The 19,703-nt window shown below is 29.5% G+C and overlaps 3 protein-coding genes across 19 annotated transcripts; all 3 read right to left on the reverse strand.

The window, feature by feature from the left end:
- Window positions 1-175: 175 nt before the first annotated feature.
- LOC111288014 (EH domain-containing protein 1) lies at window positions 176-4,679 on the reverse strand. Of its 2 annotated transcripts, none has more exons than XM_022878751.2 (16): window positions 4,452-4,679; window positions 4,297-4,376; window positions 3,680-3,748; window positions 3,535-3,592; window positions 3,290-3,342; window positions 3,162-3,204; window positions 3,021-3,082; window positions 2,540-2,653; window positions 2,315-2,417; window positions 2,185-2,234; window positions 1,836-1,964; window positions 1,492-1,743; window positions 1,311-1,390; window positions 1,026-1,152; window positions 683-826; window positions 176-563 (listed from the first exon to the last, which is right to left on the reverse strand). In XM_022878751.2, exons 1-16 carry the CDS (start codon window positions 4,534-4,536, stop codon window positions 378-380), a joined length of 1,635 nt encoding a protein of 544 aa, XP_022734486.1. In that variant the 5' UTR covers window positions 4,537-4,679; the 3' UTR covers window positions 176-377. The 2 variants fall into 2 exon arrangements, with proteins under 2 accessions (XP_022734486.1, XP_022734485.1); XM_022878750.2 differs by having other exon boundaries at window positions 3,290-3,345.
- A 1,623-nt stretch (window positions 4,680-6,302) lies between these two features.
- LOC111287424 (pentatricopeptide repeat-containing protein At4g14850-like) lies at window positions 6,303-11,006 on the reverse strand. Of its 16 annotated transcripts, none has more exons than XM_089759515.1 (5): window positions 7,898-11,006; window positions 7,271-7,557; window positions 7,081-7,145; window positions 6,937-6,996; window positions 6,303-6,764 (listed from the first exon to the last, which is right to left on the reverse strand). In XM_089759515.1, exon 1 carries the CDS (start codon window positions 10,768-10,770, stop codon window positions 7,930-7,932), a length of 2,841 nt encoding a protein of 946 aa, XP_089615641.1. In that variant the 5' UTR covers window positions 10,771-11,006; the 3' UTR covers window positions 6,303-6,764; window positions 6,937-6,996; window positions 7,081-7,145; window positions 7,271-7,557; window positions 7,898-7,929. The 16 variants fall into 16 exon arrangements, with proteins under 16 accessions (XP_089615641.1, XP_089615639.1, XP_089615644.1 ...); XM_089759513.1 differs by having other exon boundaries at window positions 6,303-6,856; XM_089759518.1 differs by having other exon boundaries at window positions 7,263-7,557.
- A 5,766-nt stretch (window positions 11,007-16,772) lies between these two features.
- On the reverse strand, window positions 16,773-18,150 carry LOC111288369 (ethylene-responsive transcription factor 3-like). Its single transcript, XM_022879248.2, has one exon. It carries the CDS (start codon window positions 17,765-17,767, stop codon window positions 17,093-17,095), a length of 675 nt encoding a protein of 224 aa, XP_022734983.1. The 5' UTR covers window positions 17,768-18,150; the 3' UTR covers window positions 16,773-17,092.
- Window positions 18,151-19,703: the final 1,553 nt, after the last annotated feature.

Below are 19,703 nucleotides of genomic sequence, written 5' to 3' on the forward strand. Positions count from 1 at the left end.
GAATATCTATTGATTTGTTATCTATTTTCATGCCTTATATATATAAGCTTGGACACATTGGGAATTTTTTTTATTTGTGCTAAGATTTAAATCTTATCAAATATTATTTTTTTAAATTGATTGGCTGAATTAACCAAATTAAATTAATATTTTTTTTATTCCGATAGAAGGAAGAAACCATAAAAAATCGGATTGATATAATCATGGCATGATCTAAACATGAATCGAACTTTCCGGTGAACATGAAAGAACCATTATAGGAACTAATACAGATGATCTACAACAAATTTGAGACAATATTGCTCAAGTAGAACTCAGATTTTTGTTGATCAACCATCCAGTTTTGATCATCATGTCATATACACCAAGCAATTTGTTTAATCATAGGGATTTCTGAAGGTCTTCAACAGTTGTGGGATGTCATAACCCAACATATCATCAACAGCTTGAATCATTTTAGGCTTTAGCTTCTCAAATTTGTCAAAATTGTAACCATTCAAAACCTCCCTAAAGTGTTCCACATTTGGAAAATCCCCTGGAGGTAGGTGATGCTCTCTTTGAACCTGTATAACAAGTACATATATATATGTATGTATATATATAATTCTGCATAAGCAACTGGTGCATGATAAAAGAATTTAGTTTTCGATGCACACACAAAAAGAGAAGAGAGAGAGGATACTTTTCCGAATTCGTCTGCCAAATTATCAATTAGTCTCTGTTGAGCCTTTGCTTTCCCCATCATAGAAGGCATTTCCTTCTTAAGATGACCGACGATATAAGCATGCATCTTGGCAGCTCTAGCACGTTTCACAAACTCATTTATCTGCAGGTAAACAATTTATTAAGATTTAAGACTTCTCTTTGACATGCGTTTTCAAAAAAAAGAGAGGTTTTATAATGTCCTTAGTACATTACTAACTATTCCTATTAAACAATCCATGTGTACTAAGCTGCAGAGACCTTTTTACTTCTCATATAAAAGACTCCATTTTTTCCGAGCTAGAATAGTAAAATGAACTTACTCGACGATCACAAGCTTTCTTTGGGATATCTTTCAAGTCCGCAAGAAGGTCTTCTTGTTCTTTCTCGAATAACTCCTTCCCAATTGGACCTGTGGCAGCTTCATTTACGGGCTTGTCATTGAACGATCTGCAAAAGATGAGATATTAACATCGAAAAGGAAGAACAAGATGCATCTTAGTTTGATATGAAATGAGGAATAGAATTACAGTTCATGTGGACACATTCATTAACAATAAATGAATGTGCCCTGAATTTTTTAAGATTGATAGAGAGAAAGAGCTTACCCAATATATACGCGCACAACCTCAGGGGTATTAAGGACTTTCCCCAGTGACCACATTAAGGCTCCATAAACCCTCATCAACTACAATAAAAGGAAAATATAAGCAAACTTAAAATCCTAGCATCAAAAGCTACATCTAAGAAAGACTAGTAGTTCTGAAACATCGCTGATATAGTGCTTACTTGTTGAGTATCAACTTGGTCCGCCTTGTTCAAAACCACACGAATCTTGTCATCATGGCCACGCAAAGAATAAATTACGCGCTTGAATTCATCACTTACATCTAGCTTGTGAGGATCAAACAGCAGAAGAATAAGATCACATTTTGCAGCAAACCATGATGTTACACCTGTAAAATCATAGGCTCGTTGTGTTCGTTGTTTTTCTCCTGACAACACTCCAGGAGTGTCTACAAATGTTATGTGCTCCAACAGCTTCAGGCATGAAAAGAACATACCAGATTCTATATAAGCACAACCATAAAATTAATGATCATAGTAAATTAGTATTTGAACGATTAACTCACAGGATGTGGCATTTGAGAACACTCAAACTTTGACAAAAAAGCAGTTCCAAAAGTAGTGAGACCACTGAATGGCATGTCAGCTTGGACAGCAATGGTATTTCCTGGAACACTTCTTTCATCTGTTCCCGACTGCATAAATGGAAGACAGTATATGATACATGCGATTAATACAAAATTCAATGATAACAACTAACATCAAATGATCAATAACAACCAGAGTATATAACTATAGACAAATCATACAGAAAATTAAGATTCAATTTCCATAATTGATGTCAAATCAACAAAGTGATGGAAACTAGTCATGCTACATCAATGATATTATCACTGAACAGAAGTTCTGAAGTACCATAACAACAACAAATCTGTCAGTCGTTGGTTCAGGTCCAATGTGAGCTCCTGAGAATGATAATGAAACAAATGAGTGAAAAAAGTTTTGCCGGGAGGAGGAGAGGAAAGAAAGGGAGAGGGTCACTTGCCTGGATAACTACTTTTAAGCAAATGTTTAATGAAGGTGGTTTTCCCAGTGGAATACTGACCCAAAAGCATAACCATTGGCTTGGCGTCAAAATCACTATTTGTCTGCAATAAACAAAAATCAAAATCAGCTGATTAGCTTTAGACAGCTTTCAAAGAAAACGTTAGCACATATCCAATGATAATTAAAACTGAATTCAGAGAAATTATATCTACCAATCACTCACCAACAATGGGGATACAAAATCATTAAAACGATATGTAACTTCTAAAGGCTTCAACTTCTGAATGTACAGTCTCTTTAAACCATCTATGATTGAAGTCACAGAGGACAAAGATATCTGTTATACACAGGGAAAAATTAGTTAACCATGCTAAGGATGCAGATAAATAAAAACACTGTATACAAAAGGATCAATTAAAAAGATTGGACACATATTAGCATCATTAAAGCCACAATATACCAAAGTTAAGACTCATAAGCCTTCAGGAAGTAAAATAAAGAGTCAAATATGCATTTGATATAAATAAATAAATTATATATAGCCACTACACTTAGATGACAAAAAGAACAGGCAAAAGAAAAGTGTATCAGGAGCAAAAGAAGCTCAATTAAACAATGACAACACAAACCTTCTTTGATGATTTTGAAGAAAGAAAAGTGCATCAGGAGCAAAAGAAGCTCAATTAAACAATGACAACACAAACCTTCTTTGATGATTTTGAAGAAAACCATTGAGCTGCAGGTAATGTTTGCATTGAAGAACTACCTGCACTGCCCCAACTAGTGAATATATGGCAAAAAAATCAGAGTAAAATAACCATTGAAGGTTACAGAGAAATTCATACCATTGCTATCAGGGCTAGTCAACTTTGAAGATTGTTTCTTCTTCTGGATAAATCAAACAAAATAGTAAGAATTTCATGCTGCTAAGCATATGGAACATAGCCTTAAAAAGTAAAAGAAGTAATCTTACCATGATTAGTGTATCCAAACCTTCCATTACAGGAGGTTTGACATTCTCAAAGTCTACTGCAATATATCAGCATATCTTAACATTAGTTTTAACATTTAATTCACAATATTAGATGATAAATGCAGAGGCAAAAAAAAAAAAAAGGACAGTCTTTTAAATAAATAACTACAAATTAAAAGCTTTCAACCTGATAAAAACATTCAAAGCATACAATTCAGAAATAAGACCAAGCAAAATCGTCATACCATCACCATTCAGGAAATCATGGGATATTTCACGACCACCTTGCACCAGCGAAACCAGCTGAATATTAAAAGTAACAGCAGGTCAGATTTGCAGAAATCAATTAATATATATAATAAGAATTCAAAGAAAACTACAACTCCTAACCTGCATAGCAAAGACAAATTCTTTGAAACCAAGATATCCCTGTCTCTTAGAATCCGCAGTCGCCCACACCTTTAAGGAATCAATGGTTCAATACAAAAACAAAAATAAAAAAACAATCTACTCAACAATATACCGATAAATGAAGTTGAATCACTAAGAGAAACCACAAATGAGCAAAGCACAAATTAAATTTGTTACATTTACTGAAAACCCAAACTTTAAATGATTCAATTTAAGGGTTTAATTTGCAAGTTCATGATCAAGTAACAAAAAGTTAGCAATAAGTCTAGCAGCAAGCATGGTCAGTTAAAAAATTTACATCTTCTATACGATTTAAATTCAATTCACTTAGCAACATTCAAATTTCCCAAATTTGTTATATTTATTGAAAACCCAAACTTTCAAATGATTCAATTAAAGAGTTTACTTTGCACGTTCATGATCAAGTAACAAAAATTTAGCAATAAATCTAACAGCAAGCAAGATCAGATTTCATACTATTTAAATTCAATTCACTTAGCAATATTCAAATTTCCCCACAATTTTCAAATTGAAGCGGAACTTAATAAAAAATAAAATTAGCAAAATTAAAATGAAGAAAATAAAAGAAAATTAACCTGCTTGAGATCTTGTCGCGGTAAATTTGACATACCAAAAAACTTTATTGCATCGCTTCCAGTAATGCGGCCATCGTCATCTACCCAAAAATAAATAATTAAAAGAAAATTAAAAAAAAGCGACTAAAAATTTTGAAAAAAAAATAAAAATGAACCTGAATCGGCAAAGTTAAACCACTCTTGATAAATTTTCTGGTGTTCTTTTGAGCATGAACCGATCCGACCGGCTCCGATCTCCATTTCTGAAGAGAAAACTATCAATCTCGTCGATTTTTTTTTCCTTCAAAATTTCGAGAAAAGAAAATAGAGAGAAAATAGTCCAAAAAACAAAGAAAAAAAAATGAAAAAGAAGGGACACTGCTGTGCCCCTTGTGGCCGTGCGTGTTTTTCTTGGGAAGAGACAGTGCTTTAGATACCGACGAAAAAGGCAAGCTCAATACGTCATCGTATTAAAAACTTAGAGTTTTAACGGTGAGTTTTTAACGGTTTTTTGAAAATTTCAAAACGAAGCATATGTGAATTTTATTCATATTTAATAAAAAATTTGATTTTTAAGTGAATAGAATTGGTGATAAATATTATATTATAAGAATAGAGATATTAATATATATGATTTTAAAATTTTTATTGAATACGATATAAAAATGAATAATAGAGCATTTATTTTATATTTGCATTTATATTTTTTATATATTTATATATTTTTAATAAATAAGTTTTTATTAAATAATATAAATTATTTTTTAAATTAATTAGAAGTAGTATATTTATATTTAAAATATATATTAATATAATTATAAAAAATATAAATATATAAGATAAAAGTAAAAAATTTTAAAAATAAATTTTTATTTTTATTTTTATTTTTTAATAAAAATTACAGATACAAAAATTATCAATATCTCTTAGGTATGAATATTATGATGGATATAATATAAAAAGTCTGAAATAAGAATAAAAAATATTTTACTCATCTTATATCTTATCTATTGATATGCTTATAAGAAATGTTATTAAAAAAATGTAAAAAAAAAAAAAAGAGGGTAATTTCAAATTAGTTGAGGTAAAAATTAAAAAAATTTTGACAAACATAATTTCTTTTTCCGCGAGAAAGAGATGGAAGAGTATGATACTAATTGTGATGAGGATGGGTTAATTTTTGGGTTAGTTTTGAATGGTGTGAAATGCATGGTGGGATATTGATGGGTTATTTGCATTAATTTCGAATTTTATTATGATAGCAGCTTTTATTTTTTATATTTGACTCTACACCATAAATACATAATTAATCGTAAACATAACTTTTATTATATTATTTAATACCAATAATAAATAAAGCATACTTTTACAATATGATAGATTAACACTAGTTTAAAAGATTTTTAGTAGGAAAAGTAATAAAAAGTTAGTTTAGTAAAAAAATTCAACGAATGTTTGGTTAAAGTAGTAAGAGAATTTGTTCCATTATTTGAATCATTAGGAGGTTGTGGAATCTCATAAATTCATTAAGTTTGACATAAATAAATATGTTTGAATTAATCTAAAAAATAAATATACCGGTGATAATATAAAAACTTTTTATTGTTCGAGAAAATGTATTGTACTTTTAAAAGAAAAAAAAATTCCCATCCATTGATAGACTTATTCAAAGGTTAAGACGAAAAATTAAAATCAATTAAACCAATTTGAAATAATTTTTAAATTTATTTAAATTTTATATTAAATTTTAGATAAAATAAAATAAAATTCAAACTCGACCCGATCCGAATAAAAGTATATAATTAAAATATTATAATTATATAAATATATATATATATGTTAATTTTTATATTTTATTTAAAAATATGTATCTTTTCTTATTTTTTATTATATAAATTAAATTGAATGGATGTAATTGACATTTATTTTTTAATTTAAATCAAGCTTAAAAAAATTTTGAAACCCAAATTATTGAATCGCACTAAACTTGAATAAACATATATAAATAAACATAAAAACTATTAATATTAAGCATAAACTCAACTCATGAACACCTTTATTCCCTGAATATAAGATAATCCACAAATGTTCATTCTCCACTTTCAAAATTTATGACTTGCCCAAACATTATTTTATAAAAAAGAAAAGGTATATAAAAATGAAGAGCAACAAGAAAAATAAATATTTTGTTACTCCATTTTACATGATTAAAATGGAATCATAAACTCTCTCACTTTGTCTCTTAAGCTGTGAAACACATTTTCTGAAGGATTACAATGGTTTTTCCAAGGAAAAATAGAACAAGAGATCATTTAAAACTGCAAAATTGGTGCAGGCTCTGCCACTTTCAAGGGTAAAAGCCATTCCCGGAGGCCCTGAACAGCTTCTTAGCTCTCAAAGTCACTGACATCAAGGAAGAAAAACCAGCAAAGGGTGTTGTAAACAGAAACTGCAGTTTTGTGTTCCTTTAGGGTACGTCCCGAGCAAGCCTTTTTTAACAATAAATTAAGCATCAACTTATGATCATGAAAGCATACGATCATATCCGGATTACTTGATTTGAAGAATTTTTTGTTAGTTTCTGAACCAAATAAACAAAAAGTGACAGAAGTTTTGCACAAGGAAGCTTATGGATCACATAAAGAAAAATAGCATACTTACTGCAAGCCTTGATGGTCCAAACATGCAATGCAAGTTTCATTTGGTGTCCAGCTTGTTATACTGATGACACATCAAAATACCAACAGGTTAGATTAGAAGGATCAAATTAATCAAAGAGTGCACAAAATCCACAATTTTGCCAACCTGCAATGCCATGATGAGTTCTCCAACATATCCCTGTCTCGTGGAATCATATATCAGCCAAACCTCTAAGGAAACAGAAAAAAAGAAAAAGATCTAATAAACACAATGCAAATAAAAGTAGCTCGATAAATGAAAGAAAGCATAAATGAACACAAGGAAGCAATGTAACTCGGTGTACGGACAAGAAAACCTGAAACTCCCATATCTTGCATCAACATTCACTGTGAAATCAAACATTGCAAATCTGGTTGCTAATCTAGTCACTTGTCAAAGAAAGACCTTCACATAGAGAATTATAATTCCATACAACATTAGACGTGGTAGTGATAAGCAATGAGGCAAATTGGCTGTCTATGACCAAGATCGGAAGCCATCATTTGAACATGAGATACCTCCAGAAATTGAGGTCCTCGAACAAGGATAACTCCATATTAGAATCAACTTGAAAATTTTTAGAAAATCCAGGCGATAAAGGACCTGGAGGTTGCAGATCAGATAGGATAAGAGACAGATGAGGAAGATCGATATGCATAAAAGAAAATAAATGTAGGTAACTATCAATAACAAATAGGAGTGACGACTATCCCGATATATTAACTATTAGCTATCCAAAACCAAGAAACCTAAAAGAAAGATTCACTTTTTCAGAACAACATGAGCAAACTAAGAAACAATCATCTGCTGTTCAAGTTCATAATAAAAAAATTGATACTACTGACATGGCAAAATGCAAGCACGATGATTTACCATCTAAACTCTGAAATCCTACAAACAAATTATGGAGAACAACATGGAGGAAAGTTATCTGGAAACGTACCTTTTTGCTGGATGACTACAGCAAAATCACCACTAATCTTGACATGAACAAATGCCGCACCTGAAGTGATGGAAACAATTCACATCACGAACAACAATCTCCTGTTCTATGATGCCAGAGACAAGCTTCATAAAATCATGGCAGTCTTCACATACACTCAAATTTTTGAATATTCGAATTGTTTTCACAGGGTTGATGCTTATAAGGGCAAAAGCAAGGGCCAACCTTTCATTATGATAAAAGAGTTGTTCCACTTTTTCTCCACCACTGACATTATGGAGTATATGTTCTGTCTTAGGCACATAACCAGCTAAAATAACCTTCTCTACAAGCTCCTTCAATTTTATATAGATTTCCCTGCTTTTTGGATGCGAACCATCTGCAGACCTGAAGATGTGCAGTTGGCCATTAACCATCACCCAACTACACCCAGGTTCTTTCTTAACACCACGACTAGTCATCAATGCCCTGACTCTTTGGACATCCTCCCACCTACCCTTGGCAGCAAAAATATTTGCTAGTAATATGTAATGGGAGGCTGTACCAGGGTCAAGCTCAAAGAGTTTCTTCGCAGCAATTTCACCAAATTTGTCATTTCCATGCCGTCGACAAGTGCCAAGAACTGTCTCCCAAATCAAGGGATTTGATGTAACCTTCATGTCCTTGATAAAGCTTTCAACCTCATTAAATTTTCCAGCTCGACCTAAAATATCAATCATACAAGCACAATGCTCGATTGTAGGTACTATTCCATAAACATTGGTCAGAGAGTCAAAGTGCTCTTTGCCTTCTCCAAGCAAACGCATATAACTACATGCAGATAAAACTGCTATGAATGTAACCTCATCTGGCTCAAGGCCTTTATCTAACATTGTCCTAAAAGTTTCCAAAACCTTCAATCCTTTCCCATGTCGCAAGTATCCAAATAACATTGTGTTCCATGATACAATATCTGGTGACAACATGCCCTGGAAAGCAGCTTCAGCTTCTTCTATGCAGCCACAGTTGGCATACATATCTACAATTGTGCAAGATACAAACAGGTCAGCAGAATGCCCAGCCTTAATTGCCAAACAATGAAGCAGCTGCCCATTTTCCAACATTGCCATCTTGGAGCAACTACTCAAACAGGTTGCAAGAGTGAATTCATTGGGTTTCACACCTTGCCTTTGCATCTGATCGAAGCAATTGATAGCCTTCTCCAAATGATCAGTTTGAACATAACCAGAAATCAACGCTGTCCAGGAAAAAAGATCTATCTCAATCAATTGACTAAAAAGTAGCTCCGCATCCTCCAAGGATTTACTTTTGGCATACAAGTCAATAAGAGATGTTCCCACTAAATTATTATCATTGAGGCCATTCTTTATTATATGGGCATGCACTTGCTGTCCAAATTTTAGATTTAAAAGGCTGGAACAAGATCTTAGAATGCTAGTAAACGTACAGATGTCAGGCCTAAAACCTTCAGCAAGCATCTTGTGAAAGATACTTGGTCCCTGATCACAAGTTTTATCATCACACGTTCCAGAAAGAAGGGCATTCCATGATGCTGAATTCCAAGAATTCATTTCCCTAAACACCCGCCAACCATTTTGGACAGACCTGATTTTCATATACATGGCAATAAGTGCATTACTCAAAAAGTTTTCAGATTCAAAGCCATATTTAAGTATACAAGCATGAATGCCTTCACAATAGAACTGATCACCCATATTACTGGCAGCACCAATAATGCTGGCAAAAGTATGCTGATTGGGGCTTACCCCTTTGTGTCGCATTAGGCAAAACATAGTAGCTGCTTCTTGAATCTGGCCTTGTTCATCAAGGCAGTCAATCATTGCACTCCAGGCTACTATGTTGGGTTCTTGAACCCTTTTAAAGACCTTGAGTGCATCCTCAGCCAGTCCACATTTTGAATACATGTCAAGAAGGCAGCAACCGACAAATTCATCATGCTCACAACCAGTCTTAATTACCAAAGAATGCACAACCAAGCCCCATGTTAAGTTTCCCAAGTATGTACAACTCTTGAGCACATTTGACAAAGTAAACTTACTACACCTCAATTCAGATTCCATCATCCCTTGAAACAAATTCAAAACCTTTCCTGCATTACCCTTTAGAGCATATCCATTAAGTAATGCATTCCATGACACGACATTCTTTTTATCCATGCAACCAAACACCCTCTCTGCGAGTTCTATCTCACCACATTTCGCATAAAGATCAACAAGAGAAGACCCAACAAAAACATCCAACAAAATCCCAACTTTAACACCTTCTCCATGCAACAGTGTCCCAAGAAACAACTCTAAACTCAAAGAACAAGCTTTCAAAGCAGTTACTAAGCAATGGCCATTTGGCAGAATACCATCTTTCTTCATAAAACAATACAAACGCAACACATCAGATCCATACCCTTCATTAACTAAACCAGAAAACAGAGCAGTCCAAGACACAACATCTCGCAGAGGCATTCTATCAAGCACTTTACGAGCATATCCAAAGCTCCCACATTTTGCATAGACATTCAGTAAAGAGTTCCATAAATGCAAATCCGGTTCAAACCCATTCTCTATTATCTTCCTATGAACAACTTTGGCCAGACTCAAAGACCCTTTTGAAGCACAATCATGTAGAATCTTAGAGTAAAGTTTTAACCTTTTGGTTCTTTCAAGCTTGGCTTTTTCTTTGAAAGCTGGGACTTTTAAAGATGGATAAGAAATGGGGTCTATTTCATTTGCAGCAATAAGGGTAGTAAATGAAGAAACTAACTGAAATGAGGCTAAAAGAGACCTCCTGGGGAATTTAATAAAAAGACTGTTTTTTTTAAGGAAAAAACATCGAAAATCAAGTGATGGAAAAAGCATTGAAGCTAAAGATTTAGCAAGGGTTTTAGATTTCTTTGTGTAAAGCTATATAGCTATATAATTTGAAGCTTTATCATGCTATTATATAGCTTGACGCTTTATATTTTGTAGGCAAAGAGAGAAAAGAAGAGCGTTCTTTCTGCGTGTATCGATTGTAAAAGGGCGCTCTTCAGAATGTGTAGGGTTGGGATGAGAAAAAAAATTAAAAAAACCGAAAATTAATTTGAAATAGTAGTGTATAGCTTGATTTAGATTTATTTATTTTATTTGATTCGGATATTAAATATATATATATATATATATATATTAGATTTAGGTTAAATTTTAAATTAAAATGTGAAAAATAAAAAAAAATAAATAAAATCTAATTATTACTTTTATTAATTGATATATATTTTAAATTTTTATAAAATAAAAATAATTATTTTATATTTAAATATATTAAAATTTAATTAAAATAATATATAAAAAGCAAAAAAATTAATAAATTGAATTGATAGAATTTAATTTTAAATTAGATCGATCTTAAAAAAAATAGATTTAAATTTAAATATAATTTTATAATTTTATAATATTATATATTGTTTTTAAAAATTAAATTAAATATGATCCAGTCGTTGTTATTTTCCCTAATTTAAAACTTTGATTCTAAAACGATGCGTACTTTTGAATGAAACGTGCTGTATGGCTTTGGGCAAGGCTTGAAGTAAAGATTTTGTAAAGCTTTAGAATGTTTGGGGCTTTGGCTCAAAAACGACACTTACTTTCTAATGAAACGTGTCTTAGACAATAGCCCAACCTGGCATCTTCTTGCTCTATATAACATGGCTCCACTGGTTTTGTTATACAAAAATCCCAGTCACATCCCTACAATTAATCCACGTCCTTTCCCATCCCCATATCCAAGCTGAAATGGTATCGAAGAAAGCCCTAATATAAATCCTAACATCAAAATTTAGAGATAATAACGGTTCAATTTGAATTAAATTTAATTTAATTTTTTTAAATAATATGTATGATTATAAATTTTTAAAATTTGATTTAAATTTAAAATATTTTTTTATATATTTAATTTGAATCGAATTTTATCGATTTAATTTAGTTTATTAATTTTTTATTTTTTATTTTTATATATTATTTTTATATAATTTTTAATGCATTTAAAGAAATTTATGTATAAAAAATTATTTTATTTTGTAAAAATTTAATATATATAAATTAATAAAAATATATAATTCATTCGCTTTAATTTTTTTTATTTTTTAATCAAAAATTTAATTTAAATTTAATATTTATTTATTTAAAATTCAAACATAATCTAAATCGAATAAAAAAATCAAACTAAATCAAATCAAATATTACAATTTCAAATTGATTTTTAATTTTATCAATTTTTTTTTCACCTCTATCAAAATTCATCACCTCCAAAATTATCTACACTTTCCTCGTATCACTGGTGGCATGATTCTTGACAAACATAGCCGATGCATATGTGGAACCACATGTCTAGTTATGGTGCAGGATGTTTATAGACACCCAAAAATTAAAAAATAAAGAAAAAGTTTTTTAAAAATATTTTTCGTTAATAAAATTGATAAATTCGTTAATAATTTTTTATATATACTATAAATTAATACCTTAAAAAAAACATTTGAGTTCACCGAATGCTACATCAAAAGTTGCATTCACTATAACTTCATTGTTTGACTCTAGAAGGAAGGAATTGATGTTAATAGACAAGAAAGGGTAGTTTTCTATGATAAATTAGATAAGCCATGTTTCTTGTTGGGGTTTTTGAGAGAAAACTGTTTATCTTTTGGCAAACTGTACTTAATAGGGATGATAAGGTAATGTTGAAGTGCAAAACTTGAACTGATTTGATGTGGATAATGGGAGGCTTTGGCAAGAATTATTAGTGATAATAATTTGGTTTGAATTCAATTTAATATTTTTATATAATATATAATATTATAAAAATTTAAAATTTGAGTTGAATTTTTATTCGAATCAAATTAAATTGAACTAAATTTTATCGATTTGATTCAGTTTATCGATTTTTATTTTTTAATTTTTTTTAACTTTTATATAATATTTTTAATATATTTAAATAAATTTTGATAAAAAAATTATTATTTTATAAAAATTAAATATATATAATTTAGTTCAATTTTTTTTTTTTGTTTATCATCTTTTGATCTAAAATTTAATTTGAACTTAATATATACATTTAATATCTGAACTTAATTTAAATCAAATAAAAAAATTAATATGATTCAAATCAAATATTATAATTTCGAATCGATTTTTAGATTTCTCGATTATTTATCTCACCCTGGACAAGAATAAGCATAACATGTCAAAACATTTTGATCGCTTGAGTTGCTTTGTGGGTGAACTTTGATGTCTCATATTGTTGAAAAATTGAAAGAATTTAAGGAGTCGAGTGATTGTAAGAATGAAAAATGGAAAGGAAAGTATATAAATTTCTAGTCTTGATTGATTTCCTATATTGTTTCTACTTAATTTGGGCTAAATAATCATAGTACATGTGCCGTATGAAATTATATGTAAAATGAAAGCAATTGCAAAGTTAATAGAAAATCTCAAAAATGAAAATCCCCCATTAATTAGGAAAGCACCAAGATTAATGTTGTGTCAATGATTCGATATCAAGTGTTAGCCATTTAAGATTTGAATTCAAATTTTAATTCAATTAATTTATATAATTATTTTTAATAAATAATATTAAATAAATTTAAAATTTAAATTCGAATTCCTATGACCTTTCTCTTACTGCAAGTTTCTTTGTAGAAAAAACATTAGAATTTTGCTTGGCCTAAAACTTAGTCCTCAGTCCATTTACAGAACAAACCATATGACAATCTTTTAAACTAAACCAAACCAAACCAGGTTTTGGGTCACGGGTAAGGATTCCAATATTTCCCTTGAGGCATGCCGCAGGTTTAGCTGGTCCAATCCCGAAACCAAACCAGCAATTGCAAATCAAATAGCCAACTGGAACCAGTTTTTTTGCCTCTTTGGTGTTTAATTCAGTTAATCAAATAGATTGGTTTTTAACCAATGTAAATTTGAAGTTTAATTCAGTTAATTTATATAGTTATTATTAAAAGATGGCATTCAACAAATTTAAAAATCAAATTTCAGTACTTACAATTTTTTTTTTTATTTTCGTAATCTTTTTATACAAAAAAATTCATGCAATCCAAAAACATTGTTGAGTCAAAGGGAAACCTTGAGAGAGGGAAAGGGTCCTAAAATATGAAATTATGATTTGAAATTAGTCAAAAAGGGAACCTTTTAAACAGTTCCTTGCTCTCAATGGTACAGAATGAATTTCATTCAAGATCAAATCTGCTTTATCAATGACCCATTTGGGATAATTATTGTCCTAGTTCTTCTCATATTCTTAACTGAATTTGTTCTCTTTTATGTTCTTTAAAATTATTGGAAAACAAAAATGCCATTCATCCAACTTCACAAAGGCTTGAGAGCTAGAATAGCACCCTAATCTTCTTCAATAGGAAGCATGTTTGTAGATCAGAATAATTTAGGTCCAAATTTGAGCGCAGCCCAGTTAAAAAAAAATTTTGGGTGATGAAATCTTCATTAGTAATTTGTATATTTTTATCATATAAAATATTAATAATTAATTTATATATATTGTATTAAAAATAAAATTATATGTTGTAATTTATATTGATACGAAAAATATAAAATATATTTTTTAAATTTTATTAAAATTTTAAATAATATTATATTGATATTATTTTTTTATATTATTTTTATGGCGTGCTATCCAATAAGTGTGAAACTTAGCAGAAACATCACTAATGCCTAAGAATTTTTTTTTTTCAAAGAAACAAACAGATCACCTCACTGGATGGCCACAGCAGCAAATGTATCATTGGTTCTCATTCTCCAACACGAGCTCTAGCTCTTGCTACAAGGTTTCTTAGGTTTTTTTTTTTTTTTCTTTCAGTCAAGTCTTTGTTTAATTTTCTATGCTTTTCATTTTAATAAGGTGAAAACGTTAGATTAATCAACTTTGGCTCAAATCCAAAACCAATCCCCCCCCTCCAAAAAAAAAAAAAAGACAAGTGCATGAACCACAAAAGAAAGGTCAAATTGCAATTGCAAAATGCAAAGCATATGGGATATTACATTTGGGAAGTCTGCATTAATCATTTTAATTATGATTAATAATTCATATATTCGTATCATATAAAATATTAAAATTTATATATTTATATTATATTTTATACAAAAATTACATATAATAATTTATATCGATATAAAAATATAAAATATAATTTTTTTTTGTTTTATGAAATTTATATATAATTATTTTTATAATTTTAAATCATATCACTTTTATATTTTATTTTCATATTGCATTCATATCATGTTATTATAATTTATTTTAGATAATAAGTCTAATCTCAATTCTCAATAGGTCATTAACGGTCAAACCCCAAAGCAAAAAACCTTCATAAAAAGTCACAGCATATGACTCACCACAGTGCAATTCGAAAATTCCATGAAGTTAGATCAGATTTCAAGTTGCCTTCCAATTTAACCAAAGATGATTGAACAATCAAGAACCCTGCAACGATCTTTTTTTTTTTTTTTTTTTCATTTATTGGAAGAAAACATGATGAAATTTAAATTGTTACAATAAATTAAGTCACGGCAAATGAAAGAAAAATGCTACTCTTGTGATTGAATTAATCGCAAAAATTCTCTTTCTTGTCCAAACCAAACTGATACCGCTACCACATCAAGACCCAATTTTTTTTTATACATAAAAGTAGAATCTTCGTTCCATCGGTTTGATTTATTTCAAATAAAATTATTTAAAATTAAATTAATCAAATTAAATTATTTTCTTTTTATTAATTTAATCAAAATTTTTAATTAAAAAATTAATCAACCAAAATTAATTTAATCAATTTGATTAATTTTTTTGTTAAATCAAATAATAAATTACATTAAATTAAAAGTTTAATTTCTTATAGTTAAAACAAATTAAATAAAATCATCTAATAAAAATACTTAAATATCAAAGTGTTGACTAAAAACTTTAATAATTTAAACAATTTTATATATTTTTAATTATATATATGTTTTATTATATTTCAATTAAAATTTTGATTAATTCGATTTTCAAATCAAATTAACTAAAAATTAAAATTTTTCTAAAATTATTTTTGATAACAAATCAAAATTAATTCAATAACCTATTAATAACATTGACTCCACCAATTAATTGGATTAAACCTGAATTTTAAACACCAGGAGTATATTCACATGAATAAAAAAGAAAAAAAATAAAGTGGTGCCAGTTCCTATAGAAACAAGGCTTGTATTAAGAATAAGAGAGGCAAAGTTCAAATCTGCAATCAGAAAGAAACCACAAGAGAGTGTTGGAATGAAGATCAAACCATGAAAAAGAGAGAAAATAAAGAAGATTAAAAAAAAAAACTCCAAAGAGATATCAAACTCCCTAGACAAAAACCAATTTGAGAAGAAAAGAAAACAGAACCAATGCAGGAGAAATCAGAAGTACTGCATAACAAAGAAACGTACACAAAATTTAATAACGCGATCTAAATAAACTTGCTTGAATCAATCCGAAGAGAAAATATATTGGACAAAACCCAGTTATCCCTTGTCACTAAATAAAAAATATATAAGGTCTACAAAAAACAGTGATTTTAATTCATTTTTGATGCATTGAAGTTGATCAACTAACATCTTATACAAAGATAGATCTAATAACAAGAAGCTGAAATTTGAATAAACTCAGATCTGATATCATCACAAACACTAAATCATCATAATATTTCTAACTACAAAGATTGATTATCAACATTATATAACAAAAATTAAGGGCATAATAAATCAAGACCCATTTTTAATTTTAATCTTAGTCTCATTTTTATTTTTTTTTCTTGAAAAATTAATTAAAAAAAGAGAGAAAATGGCAGGAAATGGGGGTTTTAATCCATTTTTGAGGGATTGAATTAGAGAAAATTTTATACAAAAGAAAGATCTGAGATATAACATCACAAACCCTAAAACATCATCATCATAACATATCATCATTTGATGAAAATCAAAGGGTAGGGATTAAGACCATTTCATCTTAATCAGGACTCATGTTCTTTTTTTTTTTTTTTTTGCTTTTTTTTTCTTCTACTGCTTGAAAAAAGCAAAAAAAATTTGAAAAATGAAAGGAAACGATTCAATAATTGATCATCATCATCATCATCATCATCATTCATTACCATCATCACCGTGATCAAAGGCATAAAGCGGTGCATTGAAGATCATCAGCATCATCCAACGGTGGAAAATTGAGATCAAACGGCAACGTTTTCCGACACGAAGACGACGCGATATCCCCATCATCAACAACCGATGACGACGAATCACAGTCACTATGACAATCCTCCGGCACCACCGGTGGCGTCCTCGGATGATACTTCCTTGTCGAAACCACCGCATAATCCGCCGATTTTTGCGGCAGTTGGGCTGGTCTCGGCCCACTAAACGACTCCACCGTGCTACTCATGCCACTCCTCGTGGGTCTTTGCGGATTCACTTCCGGGTCTTGAAAATCGCCGCCCATCGGATATATGCGGCGGCGGTCGACGAAGCCTTCCTTGTTGTGATGACGTGTTTCGAAAGGAAAAGCAGCGATGTTCGAGGAATCGATGGGAAAATTTGTTTTCGCTTTGGATCCACGGAATGACCTTGCCGCTGCGTCGTAGGCTCCAGCCGCTTCTTCGGCGGAGTCAAAGGTCCCGAGCCAAACCCTGGTCTTTTTCCATGGGTCTCTGATCTCGGCTGCGAATCTTCCCCATGGTCTCTTTCTAACCCCTCTGTATCTAGGTTCTTTTATAGATCCGTTAGGTTCCAGTGCCGGTTTCGTATCCACGGCGGCGGCAGCGGCGGCAACTCTCCCTCTCCTCATCGGAAAACAAATTAAACTTTAGATTCACCCAGATTCCTCAAAAAGTTTATGCAAAATCAGATGTAAAACTCCAAAGATTGAAAGAATAGCAACAATTATTGAAACAAAACAAAGGGGTTGATGAAAAGATTACAAACAAAAAAGAAGTAAACTAAGCAAATCAACCCACTCAAAACGAATCTATTTATGAAATTTAAAACACAATAAGGTTGAATCAGCGATCAAAAACCCAAACAAAGGAAATGGAAAAGAATAAAAGAAAGAAGAAGAAAGAGAGGGTTTTGATTTTTCTCCGGCTGAAATGGCTTTTCTTGATTTCTCTACCTTCTCTTACCCCCATCCCACAAACCATCCTTTTTTTTAATTTATCATTTTTTTTCTATTTTCTATTTTTTAGTTGTTTAAATTTTATTTATTAAATAACATTACAATCTAAATGACATGAATGTCCTTGGTATTTTAATTCTTTCGTTGGTAGTAAATTTATTGTTTATATTAGATCCAATAATTTTAAATTTATCAGGATGATAAAATGTTAAAATAATATAAACATATAAAAATAATATAATTTAAAATTTTAATAAAAATTATATATAAATTTAAAAAAAATTAAAAATTATACTTTATATTTAAGATATGAGTTACAACACATAATTTTTATATTTTAAATATATTTAATACAAAATAAGTACACGAATTTTCAAATCTAATTCATACTTAAAATTTTATATATTTTAATTTAAAATATTAAATATCATGTTATGCTGAAATTATAATAAAAGTAATTTTATTTTGTTGCATAATTGAAAATTTGTTTAAATTATAGAAACTTAAAATTTGAGAAAACAATTCCTTAAGATATGTTAAAATTGTTTTTATTTACATTTTGGTTATTGATTTTGCAATTTTTTTAAGTCATGTAAATTTATGGTTTGGTTTTTCCATCAGTTAGTATGGAATTCAAAAGATAAAACTTGATTTTTCTTTCACCCAATTCATACAATATTTGAAGATTTATATAAATTAGTAGGTAGTTTTTAAATTTTGTAAATTAAATTGAGGGATTTAAAAACAAGTTTCAAAGAATCTTAAGGGTTAATCTTCAAATAATAATAATAATAATATTAATATTAATAATAATGGTTTGGGCCAAGCTAAAACATTATTGTCATAATTTTAAATGACAAACAAAGTTCTCTTTCTCAATATTTTAGCTTCTTCTTTTTTTTTTTTAATTTCTCTACCTTTTTCTTTTTGGATGTTTGATTCTTCATTTTATTTAAATTCCTTTTGTTTTTCTTCACTAAAATTGTTGGCACTCTAGGATCCCCTTATTCCAAAGGCAATTAAATTATAAAATTATTAAAATAATTATCAAATTTCTTTTATAAATCCAAGGAAATGGATTTTTTTTATATAATGAATAATTAAATCTTGATTTATTGCCCTAAAAAATTATAGTATGCAAAAGCTTTTGAGTTTTTTTTTTTTTTTGTGAAGAATAAAATAAAAAATAATATATATTGAATTTTTTTAAGTTATAATTATAGTCAAGTATTATATTTATTAAGTAATCTCTTAAAATGATATATGTATTTCTGACAATGACATTTAAAAAATAAAAGCTCTATATTATAAGTTGTCAGGACTTTGAGAATATGTGGAAAGCTTAAGTTTTCCCTTTGAAGGAAGATATTGTAATTAGAAAACTTATGAAAAAAAAAAAAAAAAAAACCCATGATGAGAAAAATAATTCAGACTTTTTTTTCAGTGTTTAATTGGGATCTTGAGTATTTTGGTGTTTATACACTATTATTTAGGCTTATACATCCTATGCTCTTTTGTATTTTTATTTGTAGTTTGATATTTGTATTCATTTCATTGCTTTATTTAAAATTTAACTTTGGTTTAATAAAAAAATATATTATATCTATAT

Source organism: Durio zibethinus, chromosome 4 (genome assembly GCF_047325235.1).
Source record: "Durio zibethinus cultivar Kanyao isolate XHJ-2024 chromosome 4, ASM4732523v1, whole genome shotgun sequence".
NCBI lineage: Eukaryota > Viridiplantae > Streptophyta > Magnoliopsida > Malvales > Malvaceae > Durio > Durio zibethinus.